Consider the following 23,820-nt stretch of genomic DNA (forward strand, 5'->3'; position numbering starts at 1 on the left):
CCCTCAACCTGTTCTAGATCATTAAGGATCTAGATTATTAAGGATTTTATATTATTTAGCCTTTGGGTTTTTTGTCAGATATACAGATTAAAGAGCCCTGGACACTGAAATAAATAAAGTATTAAAGTGGACCTGTCACCCAGACACAAAAATCTATATAATAAAAGCCCTTTTCAAATTAAACATGAAATCCAATTTCTATTTTTTATTAAAGCATTCATAGCTGTTGTAAGCTCATTTAAACATCTCAGATGTTAATCAAATATTGTCTGCCCCTCCTCTATGCCAGTGGCATAGAGGCGGGGCAGACAATTACTTTCACTTTCCATTCAGCACTTCCTAGATGTCACTGCTCTCCATATATTCCCCCGTTCTCTTTACTGTTTAATTGTGTAGCCAGGACATGGGAATGGACATCAGGTCCCCCATTCTGGTGCACAAACAAGATTCTGAGATGATACAAGGCTTGTCTTAATAACAGTGTCCCAAATGGCTCCTGCCTGCTTGCTATAATTATGAATTCCCAGATTGAAGGAAAAAAGATTCAAATAATTTATATAGTGTAATTAAAGTTCATTTTTCTTGATTAATGTGATAAAATAGGATTTGGAATGTTTTTTTTGGGTGACGGGTGGCCTTTAAGGATTTCATGTTATTTAGCCTTTGGGTTTTGTGTTGGGTTTATAACCTGAGAATAAGAGGTCCACTTTGGATGCCCGACCTGCCACTGCTCTCTAGTTGTCAGTGGACTAAAATTGCTAGATACTTGAGCTTTTAAATAGGGGTTGCTGGAGGGGGGAATGTGTAAGTGATCTTAACATATCACACACAGCAAATAAAGTTTTACTACTCTTCTTTAGTTACTGTCTCACTCTATCCATGGCATGTTCTCCACTTGCATCTGCCTGACCACTAGCTCTGAAATTTACCTTTCATGTTAAGGTTCTGCTTGTATTTCCTCGAATTACTGCTTATACATACATGCTGAGTGATTGCACAGCACACAACCAATACCTGCAGCCTGCCATTACAGGTGCCCACTGGCATATTCCTGGTGTCCTGGTAGGTCAGACTTACCCTCTTGTTTATAATGTTTGCAACCCTGCTTGCAGTTTGACTTTGGCATGGCAGAGGTAAAGGGTGCAGTTTTCCACAGTATTCAAAGAGAAACAATAATGGACAATCCATTGTACCTGTCTGAGGTTTGACCACTTTTTGGTAAGACACAGAATCAGACTATGAAAAAGAATACCCAGAGGGTGATTAATTTAATTTCTCTTCTTGAACAGCGATCCCATTATCTACACAGACAAGTGTTACAGTTTGTCAGCCAGTATCCCAATGTCCGTGTTACTCCCTGGAGAATGTCAACCATTTGGGGCGGAGCAAGTCTGTTGTCCACCTACTTGCAAAGTATGAGGGATCTGCTGGAGATTTCTGATTGGTCTTGGGATTTCTTCATCAATCTCAGTGCTGCTGACTATCCAGTCAGGTACGTTATTATTCTTTATAGTGTGTTTTATATTTTTTTTTTATAGAATTGATCTTGGCTTCTGTATTTTGTTTATGCAGAGTAAATAGGTAACATCACTGTGTACTTATTATTATTATTATTTCTATAGAGCCCTTGTTCCTTGTAGTGTTTACAAACCTGCATCTACATTGGTAGCGATTTCAAAAGCTTAGAAATATCCTTCACATAACAACAGAGAACTTTTAGACTCTCGGAAAAGCAAAATGAATTTGTAATGTTTTGTCCTGTTACTGTTGGCAAAGTACAGTTTAAGAGAATAAATGGATTAGTCCAGAAAGTAGCATTGTTTTTAAAAAGCATTTATGGTGTGCCAACATATTCTGCATAATGCTGTATAATAGGCATACTTAAACAATACTGATGACAGACAAATATTGATACAGGAGGTAAAGTGTAAAAGGTAAGGGCATCAGTTAGGGACTGATAATCTTTGATTGTCTTTGGTCTTTATATTTAGGTATTGTTTGTTTTTTTCACTTTATAAACCTTTATAAAGTTGTGATTGTATGAAAACGGAGTTCTATAAAATAGTTGAATGAACATATAAAAACTTGGCTCTTTGTACAAAGAAAATACCACCAATAGTGATGCAGGGGAACAGGCATTGTTGTAGTTGTTAACGTGGGGTAGGGACTGGGGCAAATAAGAACAGGGCCTGACCTGGGAAGCTCGATGGAATTGGGTTTGATATGGGGCATAGTTAATAGATCTGGGATGTTACTCTGCATTATTATGCTCTGCCCTAATACAATGCTTCAATGTATAAGAACTTCATAGAAAGGAGTATTGGAACCCAGTGGATTAACTACAGAGTTTGTAATTAATTACACATCACATGTTTCAGGCTCTGCACCACAACATGTAAGACACACACAGTTCAGGTGCATCTATCACTATAGTATTTGAGTGACAAATATAAACAGTGGTTCCCAATTTCTGCAATTTGTCTTAATTAGAAAATACTTGTAATAAAGTCTTATGTCAATTCCTTCTCCTGGATCTTCTAAACATGGCCCTGGTTGCTCAGCAACATAGAGCTACTGGTTAGACAAGCATTTTTTTCATGAGATCTAGCTGCAATATTTACCATGGGGTTTCTTTTCTTGCTGTTGATCACAGATTTAATCTCTGATGCCTCAACTGACTCAGTCAAGCTGACAAGTAGAAATGTTACGTTATCAGTTACAGCTAGAGAAGCTCTGTGGCTGAATATGAGGATAGCAAAGGGCTTGTCAAAGAATGGCTTACGCCTTCTAATACTAGGAGAGCAATTGACTCCTAAGGCCTCTGTAGCTAATTGGCATCATCTCAAGATATCAGGATGTTAAAGTCACACACATGCACAAGATGGATTGGTTTATCCTCTCTTGGACAAGTAGTCAAGGACATTGGAATGTGCCAGCAATCAGTGCTTAGATTTATTGTACAGTCCCTGACAGGAGCAGAGCACATTTGATATGTAATTATCTAATAGTGCCTTTAATACAGTATATCTTTCTTTGTCTCGCTGAATAAATGTCAATAGTGTTTTACATACTGACTGACAGGGGGCAGAATAGATAAGCGAGATAAATGCCGGCAGTTCCAGTAACTATGAAAAATCAGCATATACCACTAGATGTGCACACACACACACAAATGGCAGCAATGCAAAGTACACCGCTTACAAAAAAAGTGGATCTTGAACTACAACCGGCAGTTATTCCCTGAAAATGTGATGTTGTGAGCCATATGCTGCTCACAGCATTTCCCTATGTGGTTTAATGTGAAGCAATTACTATAACTATGACCCTATGTGCTGTGAGTGTTGTAGCAATTTGATAAGACTTTTCATTGTAATATAATAACTATCTAAGTGGCTCATTGGATGTTGCTCTCAGTGGTCTCAAAGCAGGTGCTTATTTTTGAATTCCTGGCAAGTTTTGGTTGCATAAAAATTAGGTGTACTGCCAAACAGCATCTTTTAGGCTACCAGTCCACATAGGGCTACAAAATAATAAATCAAGGGGTCCGTTTACTAAAGTGCGGTAAATCTGACTTTAAGTTTCCGCATGTTATCGCTGAGAATATTTTTACGCCAGAATATTCGCAGCGACTAAGTTTACTAAACAGCGATGCGCTCAGAAGTCATTGCGATCACTTGCGGTAACTACGTTAAGGAACTAGCTTACGTTAGCGGTAATTTTAGCGAGTTGCGAATTTTCTGGCGAAAAATTACGTTTTTGCGAATATTTATGCTATAAAATAGTCTTGTTTTATGGCGGTTATTATGGCAATTTTTACTGTGACATTTATGGCCAGAAATGCATCTTCAAAACTCATAAACTTTATTGACTGATGATTATACCATCCAACAACATCACCAGAGTAACACCAATCAAACATGTATGCATCATATAAACCCTTCTGCCAATAGAATCATAGGAAATGATACCAGTCAATCTCTTTGCTTCATAGAAATGCACAGTTTAATGTAGCCAATCCCAATGAAACCAAAAAAGTGTAGAGGCTGACGAATCCTTGGACTGTGATGCCGCTGCCAATAATACACCTCTGAGCTGAAACTGCTGCTGTTGCACCAGATAGAAGCAGAAGCCAAAACATCCTGTCAGCAATAGCTACAGATCTGTCTCCTGTCAGCAAAGAATGATGGGTAAAAAAAAAAACATTATTATGGGATATTTCCTGCCCCTTGAGAATTTTCTGGCGGAAAAAATACTTTTACGCCACTTCATAGGTGGCGGTAAAAGTTTGCGAATATTCTGGCGTTAATTTTGTCTTTAGCACATTTCGCTGTTTAGTAAACCATGCGTTAATGTGTACGTAGCGTTATTTTCAGCAAATGCGATAACTGGCGAACAATTATTCTTGCGTAAGAAAATTTGCAAATTTATATTTACCGCAGGTTAGTAAACTGGCGATAACATATTTGGCGAAAATTCTGTCTATATATTGTGCGAATATTTTTAACGCACTTTAGTAAATGGACCCCCAAATGCCTTATTTGGCTTTCACAGGAACTTTTTTAATGTTTTGCTACCCAACTCTTTTTACATTTGATTGTGGCTCATGTGTATAAAAGGCTGGGGATCTCAGGTCAGGGTTAGTGATGGGTTAATTTATTCGCCAGGCGTGATTTAGCGGCGAATTCCCGCGATTCGCTGCCGGCGAATAAATTTGCGAAACTGCAGCAAAAATTTGCCACGAAAATTCGTTGGTGTAAAAGAAAACCGTACACCAGCGTCCGTTTTTTTGGACGATGGCGCATTTTCGCCGGCAAATGAGACGCCGGCGCCTTTTTGGGAATATTTCGTCGTTTTGCGAATTTCGCGGGAAATTCACTAATTTTTCTGTGAAACGGGACAAATTCGCCCATCATTAATCAAGGTCAAATAACACCCTTAAACACACACACATTCACCCTGGAACCTTATTGTTTGGCGGTCTTTTTTGGTGTCAGGTCATAATCGTTTGAGAGTATTTAGCAAACCTGCTTCACCCCTTCTTATTATGCTTAATTTGCTTTGCACTTGGCTTTGAAATGTGTAAATCTGTGAAAAAAATGTATTTAGATTCCATATTCTAGTCAACATGTCCATTTAGCACTAATTGTTAAATGTGAGTTATTATCTTCACAAACCAATATCTGGATTTTCTGCCTTGCCTAACATTTTTTCAGTCTACCGAATCCAAGAACAAGAATTCATGGTTTGGGTTCCTGTACTATTTAGGATGGGTGTTCATGCTCAGACTTACTACAGTGGCAATGTTATTCAAAATAAGGTACATAATAGGGCTCCTTCATATCTGCAACTGCAGTTTGCAAAGTATCGTTTCAGACAGAATGTGCCTTGTGACCTAGGGCTGTCCCCTTTTTAAACGTTGAACACCAACAGGACGGGCCAACATTGTAAAGGGGGCTTGATGACAGCATAGAGGAGGCAGGTTGATGACAGGGAGGTGAATGGGTGGGCCAGTGATGGGTCTGATTATGGAGACGGATTCAGGACAATCAGGACAGAGAAGAAACTAAAAACATGGACAGACAAAGAGCATATTACACATTTCTTGGCAAATACATGCCAGTAAATTTGTATGGCTGGCAGCAGCCTTAGCTGAAGAACTGACCATGTGATAACCCTACCTTGATGTAAATTGGATTCCTTTGGACTAAAAATCTTCAGTGCCAGGATGTAGTCATTTGTGGCAATTGTCATAAATTGATATCCGCATCAATACTTCATGCACAATTGCGCAGTTTCTATTGATGCAGACCATGGAGTCACCAGTTCTGCTCAGAGTCATTTAACCAGCTATCAAACCAGCAGTCAAACCAGCAATGCAGAGAATATAAACAGTCAGATAGACATTCTCAATAGAAATAAATATCTGTAGTAATAAGTCAAATCAACTGGACTTGCTTTGTTTTACTTGAAGATGACTGGTGAAACGTCTTAAGAAAAAAACACAGCAAGTCCAGTTGATTTGACTTATTACTACAGATATACCATGACCTGGATGAATGAGGATCTTCACAAACAATAGAAATAACATTGACAAATAACATTAAAATCACTGAAACTTTTTAATCAACATATATTGTTAAGTTGCATTTACATTTGTTCAAGTAGTTCCCCTTTCATGTTTTTGGCTTTGTGAACCAGGCAGGAAGAACCTTTCAACAAAAATTGTTATTTAATCCAAAAACAGCATACGAAGAACCTGATAAATGCGTTGTTGCATTTATGAATTGAGAAATAAGCAATTGCCCCATCTGTACTTCATAACACATGCTCTATTACATGTTGACCTTTAATGAATATACCCCACAATTATACTTGGGAAGCACATTAGAAGAAAATTTCTTTTCCGTTTGGTTACTCATGCAAATGCATCGACTTTTCACTATGATAACAACCACTTGTAGGTGCCAAATGGAGTTTAATTTACATTTGGTTGTGGTTAATTTCTGTTTCACTGAAACCAAACTCATAATGAAGTGCAAACTCATAATGGGAGCCTGCATTGATCATGCTTGCCTGAAGGTTTGTTACAGGATCGCCTTTGTTTTAAACAATGACAAATGTTATTGAACAACCCTTTGTTATGAAGGTGGATATCACTTTATAGAGAAGATAATCATAAATACATTGAGTTCAGAACAATGGCTGGCATTTAATATGCTTAGTAAAACAAAGCTGGTTTCTGGTACGCAATTGCAGGGGCCAGCCCACACACTTTGTATAAAAGTATGTTTTGAAAAGCTATTGAAAATGATTTTATATATATATACAGCATTTCTGACTAAAAGGGAAACTTTCACACGGGAGCAACATGTCGTTTTACTTCACAATACAAAAGGACCTGGCTGTGATTAATAACCTGTATTGTGATATTTTGGAAGTTAAGAAATATGGAAGATGTAATAAATATTGGGTTTTTTTCACTCCAGACACAAGTGTGGACAGAGCTTTTATTATCAACTATTACCTTAACTTTTAGTAGTGTTTTTAATAAATATGATGTACTTGAAAAAAATCTAGTAATGCACAATACTGGAGTAACCCTGTGTTGGATATAAACCCAAAAGCATCCTGACCCGCAGTTATCAGGCCGGCCCCCACATCACTAGCGGCTACAGATAGCAAGTGCCTCTAGTCTGAGACATTAGTGTTTCTATCAATATCATTAGACATGCACAGCCCCATTAACAGCAGACTGCTCAGCACAGATATAATTATAGAACCCCTGTATTTATATACTGCTACATTTAGTACACTGTAAAATAAGCCTAAGCACTGTACATAAGAGCTGTTATCTAATGTTTATAAAACCACAGTCAGCTTTTCCTGATGTGCATACCGGCATTATTTTATTTTACTAGAGTATAAACCTGTCACGGGGCAGCACATTACTAAGTAATGGGAGCAGATAAGCCAGAAGAGAATTTAAACCATTACTTCAAGCAGAGAGAGTGGGAGAGGTGGCAGATTATGTGCTTGTTTACACTGTCTGATCTGTTGCAGCAACTCTCTTTGCTAAATTTACTGTAGCATCATTTGGAGCTAAAATGAGTAGTAAACAAGCTGGAAATCAATTGTTCTGTATAAATAATCTTGGAATTGAGTTGCTAATATACTATATTTGAATACAGGAATATTTATTTTCCTGCCCTAGTCATGCCATACCCATTACCCACCTCAAAGCTGACCTTTTTCCCGGTAAACTGGTTGAAAGTTTTTATTTGATACAGCAAAATAATATATAGAAAGCAGTATAGAGATATAGATATATATATATATATATATATATATATATATATATATATATATATATATATATATATATATATTATGCACTTCCCCTTTGTACCTGCACTAACTTTCCCCAAACCATAAATTTTCCCATATGGGATTGGTAGAAATATGTAAGCTCTTGAACCAAATATGAAAAGTTTAGAATGCAATTTTTAAAATATGCCTCTTAGTATAAACATGTAACTGGAGTCATATTGCTGGCCTACAGGAAGATATTCTCTATAAAAAGCTATAGACCAGATCCATTTTATGTTACTCCTTGAAGTAACATGACTGGCATGTCAACTCACCCTGGAATATTTGAGAGTCACATGGGTTTAACCCCAATTCACTGGTCACCTTCAGAAACAGCCTAGTGATCAGACCTGAACACTTTGCTTATACTCATTCAAAAGCACAGAAAATCACATCCTAAATTAAAGGGCATGTAAAGGCAAAAAATATTAAATCCCATTTTTACTTTCTTTAATAAAAAAGAAACCTATCTCCAAAATACTTTAATTAAAAAATGTGTACTGTATTTATAAGAAACCTGACTGTATGCAGTGAAATTCTCCCTTCATTTACTGCTGGGGATAGGATTGTCAGACGGTCCCTAACTGCTGAGCAGGGAAACAATCATACTTATGAACAGCAGGGGGAGCCCCCGCCTTACTTCCCAGCCATGCAGAACTCAAGCACTTTTGTTTATGATGATCCCTAAGCAGCCCAGACCACACTGAGCAAGTGCACAGTCTTAGTCTTGCAAAGATGTTTAACAAAGTTACAAGATGGTGACCCCACTGTAGCCAACTTTGAAAGCATAAATTATTTGTTTGATTAGGCTTGCGGTGCAGTAAGTTCATGTTTATATTTAGTATACAAAATACAGCATTTCTAGCCTTATTCTATTTTAGACGTTACATGCCCTTTAAGGATGCATGAAATCCACTCTTTTGGGATTTGGCCTAACCTCGAAACCATCATGAAATATTCCTGAAAAAAAAACATTTTAAAAATGTTCTTGTTTGTGTGACAAAGTCACACAGCATTTAGTATTCAGATTGGTTTAGTAGAAGTGTGCTGAAAAAGGCTGAATCCCAAATCAAATCCTGGATTCATTGCATCCCTACCCTAAATACTCAGAAGCCACCAAAGCAGAAAGCATAATCATGGGAAGTTGTCTGAGCAGATCTAGGGCATGGTTATGGGTGGTGTGTTTGGGGTTGGCATGGGAGGGCCAGATTCACCTGAATGCCTTTAGGTTTACATTGACGTCTCTGTAGGGAATGCCTTAGCCATGTCAATCTATTTTGTAGTTATCATGCCCATCTGTTTGTCTGTCAACAGTAACAGTTTTAAAAAGTATTTGTCTGGATGCAGAGAATCTTGTGGAAACTAAAGTAAACAATCAATGCTTTATCTCCCATCTCTCTATCTTCTTTCAGTCTCTCTCTCTCTCTCTCTCTCTCTCTCTCTCTCTCTCTCTCTCTCTCTCCTTATATATCTGACCATCCTTCTGTCCATCAACCCTGTAAGACTTTGGGATGCTTTAATATCCACTAATAGAGTGAAATGGTCAGTATATCTAGTTACATTTTTAGCAAAATACTTTGAGGCTAATGTAATATAAGTTTGCCTAAGTACAGTAACCCATAGCAACCAATCAGAAGGTAGCATTTACTGGTCTCCTGTTTAAAATCAAACATCTTATCGGTTGCTATGGGTAACTGCACCTTGGCAAACTTAGTGCCTTTTATTACATATGGGGGTTTATGTTCAAAATAAAAAGCTTGCAACCTCTATGAATTAGTGCAACGATTAGCCCTGGCTTTAAAGGTGAAGTAAACCCCCTTGCTAATAAAAACCCCTACTCTCCATAGTCCCCCCTCCCTGCTCCCCCCCACATAGGTATGCTGCTTACTTTCTCAAGTTTCCCGAGCTCTGCTGTGCTGACTCTGCAATGAGGGTTAATTACCAGCTCAGGGGCATTTACTTGTGTGAACACCTGTTCGTGGAGGATCAAGGAGGGGGGACTATGGAGGGTAGACTATGGAGGATAGGGTTTTTATTAGAAATGGGGTTTATTTCTCCTTTAAAGAATTTTAATGCAGTACCATTGCCTCCTGAGTTGTGTGTAGGGTGTATGCTTTCATTCTTTCATTGCACTGCTTAATCAGTAAAACACCCACAAAAGATATATAGACAGATAAAGTAAGAGAGATATAGATAGACGGAGATAGGTAGATACAATGATTGATAGAGATAGATAGATAGACACAAAGATGATAGCTGGCTAGCTAAATAGTAAGATGATGATGATAGATAGTTAGACAGGAAGATAGATGGCAAGCTCAATAGTTACGTAGGGATGAACGAAATATTTCTCTGTATTTCAGGGCAACCCCCCCCCCCCATAGACTCTAATATATAGTTTTTAAAAAATGTGCGCTGTTTGGAAAATGTTGCCTGAAAAAAAATCTCCATTGACTTCAATGTGTTAGGCTATTTCTTTGCCATTTCCCAAATTTTCGGAGAAGCAAAATGGGTTAGATTCGCCCATCACTATGATGATAGAAATATACACAGGAATATAGCTAGCTAGCTTTATAGTTAGATAGATGATCCATACTAAAGCTATAATAAATTACTATGATTCTAACACAAACAATGGAAGGAGCGGTACTTTGCCTAATGAATAAATGAGGCACAATTTGAAGATTCAGCAAATGGAAAAAAAACGTAATGAGCATTTGCCCCTGTGCCGCCATCCCCAGGCTTATTAATACATATCGGTATGGCATTTTTGTTTTCATTAGCTTAAGGCATCTGCTGGTTTCAAGGGAGACCGGTGTAAAGCATTCAAAACAAATGAACATTACATTCTAAACAGTAATGAGATTGTGTTTATAATTTGTGAGGTTGGAGAAACCAATAGCTCTAATTAGATTATGGAATCCTCTCCTGGGGATTTCCATAAATGTCTGTTCACTGTCATTTTTTGCAGGTGTATTTTTTTATGTTACTACTTCTGTGTTATCTTTCCAGCTGCTATTATTTTTCACACATGATTTCTATTTAATTCCAAATATAGATAAATTATCAAAGTGGCATACTTAGCGGGTTAAGTTCGAGTTTTCTTTTACTATAAAATACGATTTTTGTGGAATAAAAACCTTGAATTATTTGGAAATTATTAAACCCCGAGAAGTCCAGAAGATATACTGATTTGTGCTAGGTTCCGGCAATAATTCAAAGATTGTGTGGTTTTCTGGCAAGAATCCGAAAAAATTTGTGCAATTCGATTTTTTTCACAATTTTTTTTCCATGCACAGGAAATTTTTGGGAAAATGTTTTGATAAATTAGGGGGAAAAATACGTGTGTATTCAGTCTGAGTATTTTTCCAAAAATTATGAGAAGTTTTTAAAGTTTGATAAACAATCCCCATAATAACTAATTATGAATTCTGAAAATATCGGTTTTCTTGCTGAGTAATGAAAAGGATCCCTTCGTACCTAAAAGATGTGGCCTTAAAAAAACAAAAGAAAAAACACTCAAACATTCAAAGGAATGTATCATGAAAACCATAGAATTGATTTCAATTAAATAGGAAAAACCCTAAATATATTATAAAAAAACATCTCTTAAAAAAAATAGGAAACATCCTATGGGTGTGATTTATCAATGCTGAAATTGTCACAATTCCAATTTTTTTTTAGGTAAAACTCACAAATTTGAATTAGAGTTTAAAAAAAATGTAAATTATAGAGCTTTATTAAGCCAAAAAAACATAAAATGTAAAAAACTTGGCAGCTAAAACCTGCCACGTTCATGAAGCAGTCAATGGGAGTTGTCTTAGACAAAATGTGTTTTTTGCAATTGGAGTTTTTTAGATGTTTTTTTAAAGCTTGTAAACTCAATTTCCACAATTTTATTCAGTCACTTATTTAAATTCAGATTTTAAAAATGTGAGTTTATTCGAAGTAGAAAAAGTAAAAATTATAATAGTATAAAAATAGTAAAAAAAGTATAATCAATTACAAATGATGCACTATATCTGAAATATCTTTTTGTACACCAGAGTTAGGGCACATTTTGTGCAAAAAGTATACAATCGATTCCATTTTTTCAATAAACTATGAGCATTGTTTTTATTGGAGAGCAACTTTTCAATTATTCTTATAATGTTCTTTTAAGACTTGGAAACGCTACACACACACAAAAAAATCTCTTTAAAAGTAAAGATAAGTAATTAGTTCAGCTTATATCTTTAAAGTTCGGCAGTCGCTCTTATGTATTTAAAAATGATGCTTATATTTCCCCAACAATATATTTTGAGAAGTCCTGCTAAACCCTTAAGCATATTTGAGAGTTGCAGAGGTTGATAATTATTTTCAAGTACGGCAATGTTCCGTTCTCTTGATTATAGGGAGGTTAGGGCAGGCTCTGTGTGATTGTGAAGAATATAATTCTCACGTTGAATAATTAGGAATATACTGTGCAGCTAAGCCTGTTTATTGATGGCAACAGCTTTTTCAACATTGGAGGCTAATATTTGTAACAATAATGTGCAGCTACTTGTATAGGCAGCCTGAGACTGCAGCATAAACCCCACTAACCCTAGTTGTGCTGCAACAGATCAGACAGTGTAAACAAGCACATAATCTGCCAGTGCCACCTCTCCCACTCTCTCTGCTTGAAGTTTATTTTTATTTTTACTCAATATTTTTTAAAAAAACGAACGTATCATTAGCACTGGTCACTTCTTGTAATCATTACCTTAATCATTATGATAAATATGAATTAAGAGGTTTTTTACCAACCACTGCAGCACAGGCACTTTATAACTTAAATTAATCAATTATAATTCATTAGGTAACTGATATAATACTAAAAATCTGTATTAATGAATTGGTATTAGCTTTATTAGAGAATTATTAATTGATAAAATATACACAGAGCCGGTGTAGTGACAATCAATATTTTATTGGTTGTATTTATTTAAGCACAATCACTTTATATTTATTGGCACAAGGTGAGAATTTTATACATACATATTTACTGATTGGTGAATGAACTAAGTGAAAAAGTTGGTCACTAAGTCAATTGACATACGGTCTATAGAAGTGAGGGTTAATTTTAACCGTTGAAGGCAACTGGCAGTCACAAAACAAGGTTCTTTGTCTTTTCTCTTCTCCTTTTTACAATCAATTTTACCCTTGTGTGTACTGTAGTTTTACGAGACACTTTAATAAAGTTAGTGAAACCCTATTACTACAGTCTTCTGAAGTCTAGCACATATACAATAACACTGTTTCAGCTATGTATACATTCAATATTTTCCACAGAAACATTAGTGACAGTGAGCCTCAAAAGATGTGGCCCAAAATGAATTAGTCATAGATTTTGTACATCAGTCGGAGCCTATACCGAGTCCTAGATTTGGTCTGAACAAAATGAACGGACAATTTTTTGTTCACAGTTGATGCATTTTATTGATAATTCTTAAAATGTATTATGTAAATTAATTGTTTCCCAAATATTTTATTAAGGATTTGATATTTATACACTAAATGGCAGTGTGTTGGAAGTTGTCTTAAATGAGAAGGATCTAGGGGTCTTTGTAAATAACACGTTGTCTAATTCTGGGCAGTGTCATTCTGTGGCTACTAAAGCAAATAAAGTTCTGTCTTGCATAAAAAAGGGCATTAACTCAAGGGATGAAAACATAATTATGCCTCTTTATAGGTCCCTGGTGAGGCCTCATCTGGAGTATGCAGTGCAGTTTTGGACTCCAGTCCTTAAGAGGGATATAAATGAGCTGGAGAGAGTGCAGAGACATGCAACTAAATTGGTTAGAGGGACGGAAGACTTAAATTATGAGGGTAGACTGTCAAGGTTGGGGTTGTTTTCTCTGGAAAAAAGGCGCTTGCGAGGGGACATGATTACACTTTACAAGTACATTAGAGGACATTATAGACAAATGGCAGGGGACCTTTTTACCCATAAAGTGGATCACCGTACCAGAGGCCACCCCTTTAGACTAGAGGAAAAGAACTTTCATTTGAAGCAACGTAGGGGGTTCTTCACAGTGAGGACAGTGAGGTTGTGGAATGCACTGCCGGGTGATGTTGTGATGGCTGATTCAGTTAATTCCTTTAAGAATGGCTTGGATGATTTTTTGGACAGACATAATATCAAAGGCTATTGTGATACTAAGATCTATAGTTACCGTAGTATAGGTATGGGTATATAGAATTTAATTAAAAGTAGGGATTGGTGTATGTATGGATGCTGGGTTTTCATTTGGAGGGGTTGAACTTGATGGACTTTGTCTTTTTTCAACCCAATTTAACTATGTAACTATGTAACTATGTAAATACAAAAAAAAAATATGGATTCTGTGCACCCTTACTACTACTACATGATAGAGACTTTAATTTAAAAACTCAACTACAAGTAAAGGCAAGCCAATCTGGATGCAAAGTTGTGAATGTATCAATGCCATTCACAAAAGTTACTTGAACCCAAACATTCACTTTGCAATTTTATGTGTTTACAGGTGCACCCACCCAGCCTGCTCTGATGAATTGTATGCATTGATGCAGCGGAACCCTTGAATTACTGCCACTTTGAATGAGGCAGTAATTCTGGCTTTTCCCTTGGAGGTTGAGTCAGTAGCCACAACTGACTAGGGCAAACAGCTGCAAGCATACTCAAACTAACTCCATCCTGACTCTTAAAATAATGGTAGATTTATGAAAATGCACAAGGTTAGATGTACTGTATTTCACACAATTTAAAAGTATTGTACACAATTGTGGCAGCCGCAATAATTCTGGAATAACGGAGCGGGGGAATCTTGCATTGTGAGACGAAACATGGTGATTTGTGTACGAAAGGTGAACCAAGTCCCATACAGTTTGTTCATGAATGAGTCTTTGCCGCTGTATTTAAAGTTTACTTTGGCCAATGATTTTCTTCTAAGGATGGACCAACACCTAAGCAATTTTTGGTGGTTTGCCCTTGTGTGTTTGGGATACTATACAATGCAGGGAAAAAATTGTGTTTTTTTGTTATTGTCCAAAGTCTAAAATGAGTGCGGCTGACCAGAAAAATATTAAGAAGAGTGGTATTGCACTTACTGAAATACTGAAAAAATATTTTAATACATGAAAAAGTCCATTTTATTGCCTCAAAGCATACAAATATAGGTCATCGTATTGGGCCCTTCTGGACCCTTTGTCAAGGCTGGCTCACATTTATAAAACATTTTCAGATAAATATTTTCTTTACAAGAATCTTAAAGATAAATCAGTCCAGACCCAACGTCCCGTAATGTAACTATACATGCCATCAAGAAAGTAAAAAGCTCAGGCTTTTTCACTAAGTTCATGAGACCTTATTTAATTGATTTCCTTTGGCTGAAATGCTTTTACTTTACTTTGTATACTTTCAGGTCAAAGGATAATGTGGAAATTCTTCCTGAGCTATCCCAAATGCTACCCAAATTTCCTTCAGATAAAATTGCTTCTTTGCGGGCCGTAAAGAACTAAGCTATTGAAATTTTTTCACGTGGAAGGGTTACTAAATAAATTTACTAAATGCCCATTCATCCTGCTGTGACAGTGAATCACCCAAGCAGCAAATGTGAAAATCTGCAGTGCTTACTATAGAAAGAAAGATTTTTCCTGTGGCTGCTAGCCTCAGATACAGAAGTGCAAGTGAGATACAGACTCTAACACTAGACTGTGTTAGTGTACACATGAGTGAACATGGAAACAGGCCTTTGCTTCATTAGACTCTCCAGTTAGGGAATTGTAGCTCAGGGAAATCGACTACTTTATTTACCTTTAAGGGTTCCGATTTATTGTTGTTGAGGTTGTTTTCAGGTCATGCACAAGCTTTCATGACAATGACTAAATGCTGAAATACACATTGAAATGCAATTAATTATATCAAATTTAATAAATGTATGTGCACCCTAAGGGTAAGGGCACATGCTGCTATTTGGGGAGATTAGTCGCCCAGCGACAAATTGCTTCTTCCGGCGACTAATCTCCCCGAACTGCCTTCCTGCCGGCTACATTCGAAATAGTCGGCGGGATGGCACTTCGTAGCACTTCCTTTTCCAAAGTCGCTCGTAGTGGCGTCACGAGGAAAGTTCATGCTACTTTGGAAAGCCAAAGCAATCCGACTGCCATCCCGCCAGCGATTCACATTCTAGCTGGTGGGAAGGCAGTTCGGGGAGATTAGTCGCCTGAAGAAGAAGCAATTTGTCGCTGGTTGACTAATCTCCGAAAATACCACCGCGTGTGTCTGTCCTAAACATGTATGTCACTTTGACAGTGTTTAAATAATTTCCCCTTTTTTTCTTTCTATAGGACAAACGACCAACTGGTTGCATTCCTCTCTAGATATCGAGACATGAATTTTTTGAAGTCCCATGGGAGAGACAACGCAAGGTAAAGTTAATTAAATAATAACGGTTGTTATTCATGTGTATAGCGCCACCCAGGTTTTCTTAATGATTTATTTTTTTTCTACAAAATAATTGTTAGCACCATGGCAGTGGGATCTGGTTGGGCAGAATGTTTGGTTCTCCCCTTTTATTTAAAAGGATTACAATATTCTTAATGATTTTTGTTTTCATCAGTCAGTAGGCATACAAGATATTGAACCTGGCTGTTAAATATTTTATTTACATAGTTATACTCAATTAGTAGGTCTTTGTCTAATTAAATATCTCCTGATAAGTACAAATTTCATTCTACAATATTTGTTGTCTTGTTTCTAGCCTTGCATATCATATTATTTCGATTTGCATTTAATTTGCATTGCTGTCGTCATAACAATGAATAACTTTGCATTCGGTGTCAAGTTAATTAGATATTTTGGGTTTCTTAAATTCATTTGGCAGCTTACCCTAAAAAACACGGTTTATTTAAACATATTAAACAACAGTTAAACTGTAAATTGTAACAATTTATAAGGTACAATTTACTGCTTATTGAATAAGGATGGAAAGAGTATGGAGAAGTGTGCAGATGGAGAAATTAATTTCATCCATATTAATCGATATTAATAAATATATTCATCCATATGAATATATAAATGAAAGATATTAATGTCATCCGCTGTATTACCCTTCATTCTCTATTTAAAATTCCAGTGTAGTCCAACTGCTTCAAGAAGTTGAGAACATTCTAACTCAAAACATATGAAATTGCTGGGAATCATTCTGGGTCCCCATTTGCTTCTAATGGCTTATATTTTATCATTTAGAGTATGGGGTATTTCAGGTGACAATCATATTTTAGGTCCAACAACTGGGAGGTCAATATATAAAAAATTAAATCTTGAATCTGGAAAACAATTACCTTAAAACATAAGAAAGGAGTCTTGCCAGATTGTGTATGTCTTCTTTATTTCCTAATAAAAAATTTAAGTTACCAAAAAAAAAGAAAGTAGTCTTGCCAAATTTCAAATTGATCTTGAAAAGACGAATTGAAAAATAGCTTCATGTTTTTGAGCTTAATCAAGTTGGAGTTGTGGAAACTCAAATTTGCAATTTTTGCTGCAAAAAAAACTTGAATTGCTGTAAAAAATTGAATTTGATATACAGTAGCTGCCCCTTAATGTATGTAACTGACTACTGTATGTAAGTCTAGTAATGATTGACTGGCCATACAACCCTAAACTTAACCCTAATTTTATTTTCTGGGAGAAGAAGGCAAGATGCATGCATGGGTGCAGATCCAGTGACTGGGAGAGAGCTTGGGTGCACGTGTGTCTGGATCTGTATGCATCCGGAGCCAACAGTAGCCTAGAGTCTGCCACTGATAATGACCTTTTAAAAATAGGTCCCACTCATTAATAGCAATTCATTTACAAATAACATTTGAAAATGTCAACATTTTTAATTAATGAATATTGGAAAGTTGCTTAGAATTGCATTTTCTTTCATTAAGAAAAGGGAAATTTGGTGGATAATTTTGTCCTTGATGAGTGTTTCCCTAATTGCTATATTAAAACTTTTTAAGTAGTGATCCTATTTTCACCTTCATTTAGCAATATTTTCTGAATTCTCTCAATCAATTAATGTATTCATTTAAACTACTGTATATTTCATTTTAATGGAATATTGTATTGCATAATAAAGAATCTGTGCCCGTTTCCTTCAATAAGCTTTAATCCCAGTCTTCTGTAAAAAGTCACAGAAAATCGCAGCGCACTAAATATTTTAGAGTCTAAAGATAAAAAGAACATAAAGGTGAAAATGGGCCTTCAACTCAGCAGGAGATACATTCATTCCAGGAGATCTGGGATGCATTAACAGAAATTGCATACATGGGTTAGCAGTGGTAGCCGGCTCGTATTAGTGATCTTCCTTGTCTCCTTGCAGTGTCCCAAGTCATTAAAACCTTAGTGAAATCCCAGTAGTTCTCTGTGGTTAGAAGACAGAACAGAAGTTGTCCTTATGGTACCTATATATAAAATAGTTCATGCAAGACACATTTATTTTCTATTGTGCGCTTCAAAATGGATCTTGCAGAGGAAAAAGCAGTTAAATTTCCATGTTTATTAGAATCATTTACAATATAATAATGTGCTACTGGTCTCAAGGTACTTGTATAGTTGCTAAGCATTAATTATAAAAATAACTGTTAAACATAATACTTCATATATACCTTGGCCAAATGGCTGAATATTTTATATTTTCATACTGGGATATATCGCCTCCAGGAATACGCAGTTCTGCTATAGCAACACGTGTCTACTGTTCAACACAATGTCCCAAAATACATTTTCTTGGAGGATAAATCTTTTCTGTTTAGAAGCATTATTTACATGAAAGATCTGGTTTGCACCCAGTTGTTGTTTGTGTCAGTATATTTGTATATTTAATATGCAAAGGGACTGTGGGAGCAATTTAGGGCAAACAAATTATGAATAAAGTATTATGGAATAGCCATCAGACATCCGAAAAACCAGATTGATTAATGCAGATTCCCTGGCCTCATCTTTAGTTATTTATTCTGAGAAGTGCATACATTTTTTTGAAACAGGGAGTTTAGTTACAAGTTAATGATTATAAAATGGCCAAGCCACCATTGGTTCTAACTCTTTAGTCTAGCTACGGAATGTGCCTTGATCCCTAAAAAATACAAACAGTACCTTGTATAGTTCTACTTGTACAATTTAAAATAGAGGATTTTGTTATACTATGTACCCAAGAGACAATACTTCTAGAAAACACAAGAACAGTATCAGAAGTATACTTGTCTGGCCCCCATAGAATTAGAGAGAGGCATTCAAACCCTCCCTTGGAGGTCTCACCATTAGTTCATAACAAGGGTGCAGATACAGGAAACATTGCTACGTGTAGTTATCCATAGTTCCAAGAATATTGTATCCCCAAATCACACCATAAATAGCCTTCAACTGGGATTTCAGATGTATAAAGGAGAGCAACATTTTACCCTAATTAGCGTTCAGGCCCCAGAGGGTGAGCCCCACCATTTGACAATCAATATATGACTATTAACACTTTTTTTCACTTTCCCTAAAATTGTCGCTGAGAAACAGGACAAAACATAACTTAGTGCTGGCTGAAATCCAATCATGTGAAACATCAGGATGGGGTGAGCGTGAATCCGTAAGCATGCATAGTTGGCCAAAGGGGGGTAAAGGGGTGATTTGCATGTCTCCGCCCATAAAGCCTCATGTGAAAGTTAATCTCTCGTTAGTGGTATTAAGGCAGTGCTATGTATATGGCACGAGGCAAGTAAATATCTTTTGTTTTCAGAAGGCTCTTTGTTGCATGTCTTGCACATAAAGAACTTTTTGGCTCCTTTCAGCCTGTCTTGCGCTAACCAAGTTAGGTTCTCTGCTGTCCTGGTAAGATTTACCTGAGACTTCAGCAATGGTTTGACCTTCTGAGTTGTCCTATAATCTTCTCAATGTTTTTATATACATAACCAGAAAGATGATTACTTAGCACGAGCTCATGTACCATAGTAGGGAGGTATGTCTTGCTGAACATGGCTGAATCCTGACTGTATATGGTTTGTTCAGATGCAAAGAATTGTCCATCAGAAGCTTCAGCATGGTCTGCTCTGCCAGGGTAAAAATGTAATCTCATACATGATAACAGTGTCAAGAAAGGCAGTGAGAAGTAGGGGTCGGTCAACAAATATTGAGAATGACAACTGGGACAAGAAGGATGAATGGCCAAGTACCATAAGGAAAGTTGCTGTCCCGTGAATCAGTCATGTTAGATGGTATGCCTGGTAATATTAACTGATAGCTTTATGCCACTTTGGAGCGATTCTTTGCTAATATACAGTAAATTACCTGTTGGTTTAAATTGTAGTTCTCCTTTAATTTCCAGCAGTTTGGAAAAAACATTCTTGTATTAATATTCTAGATGTTTCTGGGGCCATAATATAAATATCTCTGTCTTGACCTTCTTTTCTTGTGGAGTTATGTACACATGAGACCGGACAAAACCAAAGTCGAATTTTTATTGCAGAGCTCTCCTTTAATGTAACATCTGTTAGCCTTGTAAATATGAAATTATGTGTAATTATGTTTAATTGTGATTGAAATGGCTCCTGCACGCGCTGTATTTAATGCATTATCTGTGTTTAAAAGTCAGTTCAATTAGCAATATTGTAGAGGAAATGATGAGCAGTGAGGTATACAAGCAAACAGCTTTTTATTATAACCTGGGCTGTAAATAAAAGAAAATGACAGTTACTGTACAGCTAACCTTTCTTTTCTTGATTCTATTATTTTTAAGGTGGTATTACTGATTTTATAGTACAAATTAATATTATGAATATTGATGATTACGATTTTTAGCCAGGTTTTGCCGTAAAAGAGATGCCCATAGACTCCAATGGGAAAAAAAATATATTTGTGATAAAAAAAAAATTGTCGGCCATAGACTTCAAGGCTTTGGCAAATTTTTTGCAGTTCCGCGATGGGTCAGATTCGCCTGTCACTAATTATGAATAAATGTATTAACATTCTACCTCGTAGATTTTGTCTGGAGATTAGCACCGTTTAGATTAGTCTCAGTTAATTTGTATACTACTTGCTACTCCTAAATAACATTTATGTAACAGAGCCACCTGCATTGATGAGCCCCATCCTTATTAGATAGTATAGTAGTATAGTATAGTAGTATAGTAGTTTAGTAGTATAGTATAGTAGTACAGTACACAAAATGCCAGGAGATAATTTAACAGCAAATTTGCAGGCAAACTGTTACTCATAAATGTAAATTTAAAAAAGTATCCATCACATAGTAAATGAAGTCTTATGATAATGGAATGGAAATGGTAACTTCCAGTATATACACAACACTTTTAGTACTTGTAAAGCAACAGTAACACCAAAAAATTAAAGTGTTTTAAGGGAATGAACATATAATATACTGTTGCCCTGCACTGGTACAACTGGTGAGTTTGCTTCAGAAATACAACTATAGTTTCTATAAACAAGTTGTTGTGTAGCCATGGGGGCAACCATTCAAGCATAGGATATCCAGTAGATGACAGATAAATTCTGAAGAATCCCATTGTATACTACAGAGATTATCTGTTATCTGCTGTGTATCCTGTGCCTTTTCTCCTTTTTCAGCTTTGAATGGCTGCCCCCATTGCCACACTGCAGCTTGTTAATATGAACTATTGTAGAGTTTCTGAATCAAATGCACCAGTTTTACTAGTACAGGGCAACAGTACATTATATTGTCATTCTTTAAAAATGTTGGTGTTACTGTTACTTTAAAAAGAAATATGTTCAAAGGAGAAGGAAAAGTGAAATCACTGAGTGTGCCAAAAGTTAGGAACCCCCCAGTGATTATAATCACCCCAACCAATTAGCAGGAAACTGCCCCTGAGCAATATTCTTAAGTGATATTCTTCAACATTTTTCGCTAGGTTTTGCTAGGGCGTAGAAATGGATATTGACTTTAATGTATTTTTTTTTTTTAATTTGAATTACTTTTTGTTTGATTATGCATGATGATTTATTATGATTTTAAGTGGAGATGCCATTTATAAGACTGTTTTACTGATTAGACCATCAACAAGCATCAGTCGGTTCACAGCTACAGGTATGGGATCCGTTATCCAGAAAGCTCAGAATTATGGAAAGGCCATCTACCATCGGCTCAATTATAATCAAACAATCTACATTTTTAAAAAATGATTTCCTTTTACTCTGTAATAATAAAACAGTACCTTGTACTTGATCCAAACAAAGATATAATGAATCCTTATTGGAAGCAAAACAATCCTATTGGGTTTATTTAGGGGGTTATTTATCAAAGTCTGAATTTATCTCAATATTTTCTGCTCCAAACTCCGATCAAATCAGGTTTTTTTACTCTTATTTATTATAACATTTTCCCAAAAATGTGCTTTGCGGGAAAAAATCAGATTTTTATGTCTTGGGTTTTTATCCGATTTTTGCGATTTTTTTTTTTTGGATTTTCCACCCTAAAACTCAGATTTTTTATGCTTTTTGCCTCTGGATTTTTTATGCTTATTTATTATTACATTTTCCCAAAAATGTGCATTGCAGGAAAAAATCAGATATTGATGTTTTTTGGGGTTTTTATCAGATTTTTGCGATTTTCTTTTTGGATTTTCCGCCCTAAAACTCAGATATCTTATGCTTTTTGCCCGAAAACTTCGAGGTATTGCACATCTAAAAATCATTGAGTCTTCTCCTATTGACTTATATGCAGCTTTGAGAGGTCTAAGATGCCGGATTTTTAGATTCAGACTTTTCCATCCTCTGGGTTTAATACATTTCTGAAAAATTCGTGATTTTTTAAAAGTCAGAAAAAAAAACCCACAAAATTTTCAAGATTTTTGCATTCGGAGTTCTGTAAATAACCCCCTTAATGTTTACATTATTTTCTACTAGAGTTAAGGTATCAAGATCCAATTTAAGGAAAAATCTGTTATCCAGAAAACACCAGGTCCCATACCTGTACTAAAAGTCCAAACTGGGAAGCAGGTGACATCAGGGGCAGAATGATGACATTTAAAGGAGAAACAAACCCCTTATTAAAAAAAACCCTGTCCAGTCTGGGTTTTAGACACCTGAAATTGGAATAGGCAGTTTTGAAGCCGACAGCCCATGCAAAAACCAGGCAGTAGGCAACCCTAGAAGAAAGTAGTCATTGGGGAGACTGAAATCAACCCTCCACAGTGGCTTCCCTGAGTTGTGGAAAAGACCAAATACATTTCCAAATAGGTTGTGCTTCCTGTGTCTTATGTAAATAAAACATTGATTGTGTTTAATAATACTGATAACATGTATATTTTTGGCACAAGCCCTATATGGTGAGTGCATGGGAGAAATGACTTTACATTTTTACCCTGTCTGAAATGAAACATCCTGATGTGAGATATTAAATGTTGCATCCACTGAACAAACATTGTTCCATTGTAATCAGTTCCCCCTATAATATCTTTCACTTCCCTGCATGGCTTGCCTGGGGACTATACATATTGCACTGGACACAATCTTATATATTTATTTGTCTGTTGCTTGGTTACCAGAACCCACTGTACAGTTCTAATGAGGATGGCTAATTCTGCCTTTATCTGTTGCTTCTCATTGTGTCAATGTTGAGACATAAAAACAAGGAATCTTCTTTTTTAATGATATTAAATACATTTCAATTATTCTATATAATTTCTATAAACTGAGTCTCAGGGGTCATTTTAATGGTGATTATTGTAGCTGTGGCATCATTATTGTTTATGTAGTATGCAATTACTGTGACGCTCCAGACTGCCATTGGTAATTGCCGGAGTCACAGCAAGATGCTAATAAAGGCAGTTTGATTCCTCTTATTACGTTTCTGTCCTATTTGGGCCCTTTCCTGTTTAAATTCCCGTCTCTTATTTAAATCAATGCATGGTTTCTAGGGTAATTGGGATGGTAGCAACCAGGTTGTT

The 23,820-nt window shown here is 36.2% G+C and overlaps 1 protein-coding gene across 2 annotated transcripts in view; it reads left to right on the plus strand.

Annotated features, from left to right (window-relative positions):
• Positions 1-23,820, plus strand: part of xylt1.S (xylosyltransferase I S homeolog) — a 196,852-nt gene that overhangs the window by 131,604 nt on the left and 41,428 nt on the right. For both annotated transcript variants that reach the window (XM_018239112.2, XM_018239111.2), the window contains exons 4-5: positions 1,290-1,492; positions 16,216-16,296. In XM_018239112.2, coding sequence (XP_018094601.1) covers positions 1,290-1,492; positions 16,216-16,296 — 284 coding nt within the window. The remainder of the gene's footprint in view (positions 1-1,289; positions 1,493-16,215; positions 16,297-23,820) is intronic.

This window comes from Xenopus laevis, chromosome 9_10S, assembly GCF_017654675.1.
Source record: "Xenopus laevis strain J_2021 chromosome 9_10S, Xenopus_laevis_v10.1, whole genome shotgun sequence".
Lineage (NCBI taxonomy): Eukaryota > Metazoa > Chordata > Amphibia > Anura > Pipidae > Xenopus > Xenopus laevis.